Source organism: Rhinolophus hipposideros (genome assembly GCF_964194185.1).
Source record: "Rhinolophus hipposideros genome assembly, chromosome: 10".
Taxonomy (NCBI): Eukaryota; Metazoa; Chordata; class Mammalia; order Chiroptera; family Rhinolophidae; genus Rhinolophus; species Rhinolophus hipposideros.
This window is the reverse complement of record NC_138056.1, coordinates 22306098-22313812: the sequence shown is the minus strand read 5'-3', so window position 1 is coordinate 22313812 and position 7715 is coordinate 22306098. Positions and strand designations below refer to the sequence as shown.

Below are 7715 nucleotides of genomic sequence, written 5' to 3'. Positions count from 1 at the left end.
GAGCTCGGGGGGCCTCGTGACTCGGAGACTCCAGGCGCGGCTGGCGTCCATGGGCGTGGCCAACCGGCTGGGGGGCGGGGCTTGGGGGGTCTTGACAGGGAGATCCGGCTGTTCTGCTAGGGCGGGTAAGATGGCCGCCTCCTGGAGGCTGGGCTGTGACCTGCCGATGCTGCGCTATCTCCTAGGCTTCGGCGGCGGGAGAGGCCTGGGGCTGGTTAAGGCGGCTCCCTTTGGCCGCGCAGCTAGTTGGAGATGGTTCCACGGCACGCAGTGGATGCGGGGTGAGTGACCGGGGTTCGCTCAGCTTCTCTCTGCAGCAGTGGGCCTGGGTCAGGGTCTTTCTATGGAGGTCCTGCGTGTGGGTGAGGAGGTGCTCGTTGCTCCCTGTTCGCTTGGCCTTTCCTCGGGAAGAGGTCCTCTGACTTGGGCGCCTGATAAGTGCGTGCCGCCAGGGGCTTTCGTGGAAGCTGGGAGAATCTGACTCCGTCCCTGGCCCCCTGGTGGGTATGGCTTCTGTGACCTTGCCTTGGCATTTTTGGGGAGGTGCGGGGATAGGTCCTTAAGGCCCTTCTCTCGGGTACTTTCTTCGTCACGTCCCAGGTCCCTTTAGGGTTGTCAAGCATCTCTGTCGGGGAAAAGCCGCCCAAGGTTGCCGAGATTCAAAAGCCACTCTTAGCTGTCATTAGTCATTCTCTTGGCCCGGCTCTGTTGGAAGGTCTCTTCCAGACCACTCTGTTTCCCCGACAACTAATAAAGGATTTAATTCGTAAATGCCTATCTCATCACAGACAGGTCTGGCAAAAAACATGAGCATGAAAGCAGGGAAATTTAGGAGGGGAATCATACCATGAAGTTTACTATAGAAAATTGGCCTTTAGTAATGATATTGACACAATTAACAATTCTTCCGGTATTTTATGGTAGGTAAGACAATGTTTTTCTTTACATGGGGTGGGGTTATAGGGATAATATTTTTTAAAGTGATGCATTCATTACCTGCCATACATTGTCACCCCACAGAATGAATTTTAATCTGGAAAATTATGTGTAGTAAACATTGCCTACATATTCTGGGCTGTCTGAGGCTCAGAAAAAATAAGTTACACCAAGTCACATGGTAAGAGGAATGCACTGAGATTTCTAAAGATTTGGTGATAGGAACAATTTATTTTCAGTTTTTTCAGATTGTTTCATAACATACTACTTGGAACTAACAGTAAATACTTCTTTAACTGTCTATAGCATTCTCTTTCCTCCCTCCCCAGTTTGTTAAATATTGAACTTTCCTACAGCTCTCAAGAGATTCTGTCTGGGGTGGGGCTCAGCAGTCTGCATTTTACACACAACCATGGATGAGTTTTGATGTTTTATGTTGTTTTTTGATGGGCTACTCTTTGAGACTCACTGCCTTAGAAAATCATGGAATAGTAAAAGTTCAATGTTGGAAATAATAGAGGAAGAGTGTTCTAACCTTGTTTGTACAACAGATCCTTTTGAGATAATTTGAAGGCTCTAGCTCCTCTACAGAGAAAGGGGCATATGTGGTTACACACAAAAATGTTCATGCAGGTTCAGGTGTTTTCCTTAGACCCAGTTTAAGGACTCCTGTCTTTAGAAACTCACTTAAGCAATCCTTATCTGATGTATCATGACATTTTACCTACCCTCTCTCCCCCCACCACACACAAGATGAATAATTTGTGTAACTCTGCTTGAACATCATCCGCGAGGGAGAGGGCACTACTGCATCCCCACGAAGCTGTATTGGTTTCCTAGTGCCTTCCTCTTTCACATATAAAGACTACATAGGCCCCACCTGGATAGTACAGGATGTTCTCCCCATCTCAAGGTCAACTGTTTAGCAACCTTAATTGCCTCTTGCTATGTAGCATAACATTCACAGGTTCTGGGTGTTAGGACCTAGACATCTTTTGGGGGTCGGGCGTGTTGTGGACATTAATTCTGCCTACCACAGAAGCTGTGTGTTGTTAGGTAGCTCTAAATTATTTGGAAGTTTTGGAATTTTTTCCTAACACTGAGCCGAAATTTGTCTCCTGACTTTCACCTACAAGTTTTTTATTTTGCCTTGCTGAATACATGTGGCTGTTCTTGAGCTATTTGTTTTACGAAGCATGACTTTACATGCTGTTTGTTAATGTTTCCCTGAGTTTGGTAGAAATTGTTTCATAAAACTAAGCAATTATTTGGTGATGTATACATTATGTGAATTAAGTAGGATTATTGAACTATTTCCTTTCCCCCCCCCCCATATATCTATCCAGAATTTAAACATCGGTCAGATGGAAGTACACTTGGAGTTTTGGTTTTCATAAAAGATGTTCATTGACATCATTTTTATGAGCTATAGCATATGCCATGTGCTTAGCACTTCCTATGACTCCTGTTCTCTTCCCACAACAACCTAGTAAAGTTGGCATTAGCTGCATTGTACTGGACATTAATACTAAAAAGCCCAGAGAATTTAAGTGGGTCTCCCAAAGGCACACAGCTATAATGGTATGAACTGAAGAGGATATATGTATACCAGGGGTGCCAAAAAAAATGTATTCACATTTTAAGAAAGGAAAAAACTATTAAAATTACACTGATGGGAACCACTTTGAGCTACCTAACGTACCTGCAATTACCTTCTGTAATTGCAGAAGTCAAACGTGACTTGTATTCATCTTTTGTTATTGGTATATATATAAAATTTACAATTTTAATACAGTATTTTCCTTTCTTAAAATGTGTATACATTTTTTTGGCACCCTCTGTGGGGTGTGTGTGTGTGTGTGTGTGTGTGTGTGTGTGTAATGATATATATATATATGTGTATATATATATGTGTGTTTTATATATATACATATATATGGTATATACATATATATATAGTTTCTATCTGCTTTAACAAATTCCTAACTTGTTTTCATTCTTTCAACTGAGATGCTTATTGAGAAGGCAGAGACTTACTGTTAGTCACCACTCTATTGACATTGAGTGAAGGAATGAACATTAGGCTACATGGTAGCCTGCTTGGAAATTAATTGGCCTACAGAATGAAACAGATTCTCTGTATTCTGGCACATGGCCCATTTAATCATACATAGCTTCTGGAAATGCAGTCCTAAGTTCTGTATAGGTCTTATCTTCAAGGTATAGATAGTCTACTTAGGGAGATACACAATGAGGGCATGATTTCAGCAGTGTTTGCAATGAACTCTGAGGGGTAAGTTCAGGTAAAGGAGTACAGAAGACAGCTTCCAAGAGGTGGCAGCCCTTCCAGGCTAAAAGAATAGCAGACACAAAGGCCTAGAGGCCAGGTGTGGTATTTACATAAGTGACAGCACATTTGTAAACGGTGTTTCAACCTAGTCTAGGCAATTAAATTTGAAGAGTTTCCATTGCTGCTCTTTCAGACTAAATGGCATGGTTTGGAATTTAATTAATTGATAACTAATAAGATGTTAATAATATTGGTTTTAAGTTGTCTCTGAGGAAGAATATATTGAATTTAAAATAATGTGAGTAGAAAAGTAAATGAGGTTCAACTTTGCTGTGTTTTGCCTAATATATAACTACAGACCTTGCATGTTATAGACAAATCTAGGAATGCTAAAAATCTAGGAAGTTATAAAAGGGCAGAGGTCCACAGTAGGATTTCATAATGGCAGCCAATCAACTGACCTACATCATTGTAGAAGAACATTAAATTTAGAAACTAGGGACTTTACATAAAAATCTAGATTTTTGGCTTCTCTTGAAAATTCAAAGTTAGGGCCTATCTGGTGAAGTTGGTTGCGACTGAGAAATGGTTGTTCTCCTTGGGGAGGAAATTGCTGTCTAGTTTACCGCTATCTCCTGCACTCTATTACCTCTCAGCCAGCATAGCAGAGTGGGCCTTGGTATATGTCATCATCTGTAGTTGTCTTTTCTTGTATCTTTATCTGTATAGAAAGCACAAAACAAAAGATAGACCAGGAAAATGGCAGAGAACAGATATTGTGTGTATGTAAAGGCAGAATATTCCTACAGATTTCATATGAAAAGAAAGCATGCCTGGATCTAACGAAATAAAATCCTTGAGATGCTCTTAGCCCACGTCTCTCTGCAGGTGTCTGCGTTTTCACAGCAGTTCTATAACAAACTACTTTGATAAGAGCTGGTAGGATGGTTTTTCTGCCAAAACATGGACACTATTTTAGGCCTGGTCCTTATTAAGTGCTTCGGTGCTGATACTGTTAAGACTGATACTGTTGTTTGAGTTTTCTTTTAACTGTGGAAACAGAAGCACATAGACTAGCTGAAGTAAAAAGAGAATTTAATAGAAGGATACGCAGCAGCACATGTGAAGTGTTGCTGCGCCATGGAGGAACTACGCTGATGACTTCATCCATTTCTTCTAGGACTCCCATTGTCTTCTTTCTTTTTCTCACATTTACTTTGTTTTTCTCCCCAAACTTGCCAATCTGCTTACTCATAGCTTTTCTTGCTCTCTAATGCCAGCTTGTCTTGCATTAATGCTGATTCAGGCTCTTCTACCCCATTCAATTTCAGTTTAGTTCAAGCGGGCACTATCATTTCTGTGATCTAATTCCAGATTCCCTGGAGAGAGAAGCTGATGGCCCCAATGTAGGTCCGTTGTGTAAGACACAGGGCTGATTCTTTCAAAGGCTGCGGTTTGGACATTTTCTTTAGAAAGGAAGTATGAGTTGGGAATCAGTGATTGTCATGTCTGATACCATGACAGTCTGATTAAAGTAGGACAGTATTTTGTTTCTAGGATAAGTAATGACTAAGCATAATGGAGGATTGATCACCTCAGCAAAGCAGATCTAGGCTACTCAGTAGTTGAGATGTGTGGCCACGCAAGGGAAATAGAAAGGGGATAAATGAGATCCTAGTAGAAGCAGCAGCAAGAGCAACTAAGAAAACTTGGTTTATCGGGAAGTACTTAGTACATACGTGCATTGCTTTAAAACATTTCATGATGTATATGAAAGTGGGACATTCCAAGTAGCCATTACATAATTGAACAGTCACTATTTGCCAGGCCTCGTTTTAGATTCTTGCATGACTTCTGATCATCATGAGAACCTTGCAAGGGTTGCTTGTTTTACAGGTGAAGAAAGAAAGACTGAGTGAGGTTCAGCTGTTTACCCAAGGTTTGTGAGTAAGTGAATGACTACTTTGGAGCTATGCGCATGGTGATATCCAGGTATCTTTGTTGGGTAGCTTAGAGTGGATTAACCTTTTGCTAATCAAGGGACTTCATACTAGACTGAGTATTTGTGTGTCCCCCTCAAACCCAGATGTTGAAATTGATGCCCGGTGTGATGGTATTAGGAGGCGGAGGCCTCTGGGAGGTACTTAGGCCATGAGGGGAGCCCCCATGAATGGGATTAGCACCTTTATAAAAAAGACGCCACAGAGTTCCCTAGCCAGACCTTGCTGTGAGGCGAGAAGGTGCCATCTGTGAAATAGGAAGTGGGCCCCTATCAGTCATCACACCAAATCTGTCAGCGTCTGTGATCTTGGACTTCTCAGCCTCCAGAACTATGAGAAATAAATGTTTATAAGCCACCAGTCTGAAGTATCTTTTTTACAGCAGTCTGAGCAGACTGAGACACTAGTCAGTGGGGTCACTAATGCAGAGCACGTGTTCACAGGAAGCATGTGCAGCTGAACAAAATTGGGTCTCTGCTAGCAAGAAGGAAGTCGGGGGAGTGGGTTTGGGAATAATAAGCATTTATTGAGAGCTCGCGACATCCCATGCGCCCTTCTCAGCACTTCCCATGAATTAACTCTAATACTCCCAACCGCTCATGCTGTGCTCTGAGGATAGAGCTCCAGTTTCAACCCAGGTCTGTGTTAACACCAAAGCCTGTTTCCTTAAGCACAGTCCGGTTTAATGTCAAGTGATACCTTAGGTGTAGACAGCAAAACAGTGTCAGCATGCTGAAGTTTTGTTTACCATGTGTATATTCTAAGTGAACACTTATGCCTTTTTTTTTTTTTATGAAATGAGACGTTTTAGTACTACATTGTGAAAGAGTATTTTAGTGACAGTCGTGGTATCATCATTTTAGAACAATTTAAGATAGTAAAATTCTAGACTGTGTTATAAAGGGTGGCAGGACCATTTAAGAGAGTGAGAGTATATGTTAATGTCCTTCTATCTGTACATTTCTAACATGATGTACTCTTACATATGCCTTATTGGTATTTTGAGTTTCATTTGCCTTTGATAAAATTTTTATGTTCCCAAACTTTCGCTAGACTCTTAAGTGGAGGGGGGATTTTTTTTTTTTGCCTTTGTTCCAAGATGACAAAATAAACTGAGATTCCTGTAGAATTTTAATTTTATAGTTTAATAACAGGAAGACTGGTATTGCAAGCAGAATCCTCTTCTGATGCTCACTCCCCTCTCCTTTCAGTCTCCTGCTTATGCTGCCCATTGGCAGAGCCCAGCCTGAGGCCAAACTGCAAAGAAGCCTACTTTTTTTTTTTTTGAAAATCAAATTATTAGTACATGCGCATGGGGAATTCACATAAGCATGAAAATTCCAAAGACAGTGGGGCTTCACTGGGTATATATGCCATTTTAGACAAAAGAGAAAAGCAGAGAACTGGGTGTTAGATTTCAGAAGCGAGAATGAGTCGTTTAGAGGTCGTTGAGGAAGAACAGAACACACACAGCAGAAACATTCTTGCTGGGCACCTCAGAAACAGTGGGACACGCGGGATATCTAGCTAACAGGCCCCTGCTTTACATCCTTCCGTCTACCATACTTAATTCAGAATTGGCTAAGGTGAATATATTAAGATTTCTTTCCTGGAGCAGGTTTTTTCCATCTGAATCTTTCAGGCAGGAAGGGGGGCAGGGGGCCTCAAAGGTTCTTTCTGAGTCTTATTTTTTAATAAGCAGCTTAAAAGTAATGTCCTAAAGGCAGCTTTAGGTTGACAAAACTGTGGTCCCATTCAAGTGTGTGCTCTGGTAAATAATCATTATGACTTTATAAATAGTTCATTTTTTAAAAAAGGTTTTCTTGGTTTTTCACCAGCACTATTTGCCAACCCACGAGGTTTAGCAGATAGTAGGATACTGACAACATGGATTCAGAAAAGCAATGATTTTAGTCTTGTGCTCAGTAATGTTTGTTGAATACTGAATGATGGGAGTATAACGGGTCATCTAGTCCAGTAAACCATCTGATACTTGTACCTCCTTTAGACCATTCCCTGCCCACTGATAGGCAAGGAAGCCTACTGAGGTAGCCCGTACCCTAACGTGGGGAGGGTTGAGGAGAGCCCTCCCATACCCACCTGACTAACCCCCATCAGTCATTACACCTTATTGTCTCAATTTTAGCACTAAAACCATTAAGTACCGTCATACAGATTTCTCATGGTAAGGGAGGTAAGGGAGCGAGTATAATTACTCGTGCAAGACTCAAGTGTAGTTTTCCGGGATTGTATCCCTCGCTCAGTGTCTTGCACAAGAGTAAGCACAGGGTTTTTATAACGGACCTGATTTTTAATCGGATTTTTCTGTCTACATTAGAGTAGCTCAATAGGAACCGATGTAGTTTATAAGGCTTTTGGGGCACTTTGGATAGGGAGAAATATTTTCCTTTTGGTACTGCGGCATCTAGTTTTGAGTTTGTTCTTTCACTTGTACTCCTAACTAGAATCATCCTTGACTCCTGACTTTC

The 7715-nt window shown here is 41.6% G+C and overlaps 1 protein-coding gene across 1 annotated transcript in view; it reads left to right on the top strand.

The window, feature by feature from the left end:
* The first annotated feature begins 22 nt into the window (after positions 1–22).
* The window catches only part of PDHX (pyruvate dehydrogenase complex component X), a 61702-nt gene continuing 54009 nt past the window's right edge, over positions 23–7715 (top strand). Inside the window, exon 1 of the mRNA XM_081062936.1 lies at positions 23–281. Within this exon, the coding sequence (XP_080919062.1) occupies positions 50–281 (232 nt within the window). The 5' untranslated portion in view covers positions 23–49. The remainder of the gene's footprint in view (positions 282–7715) is intronic.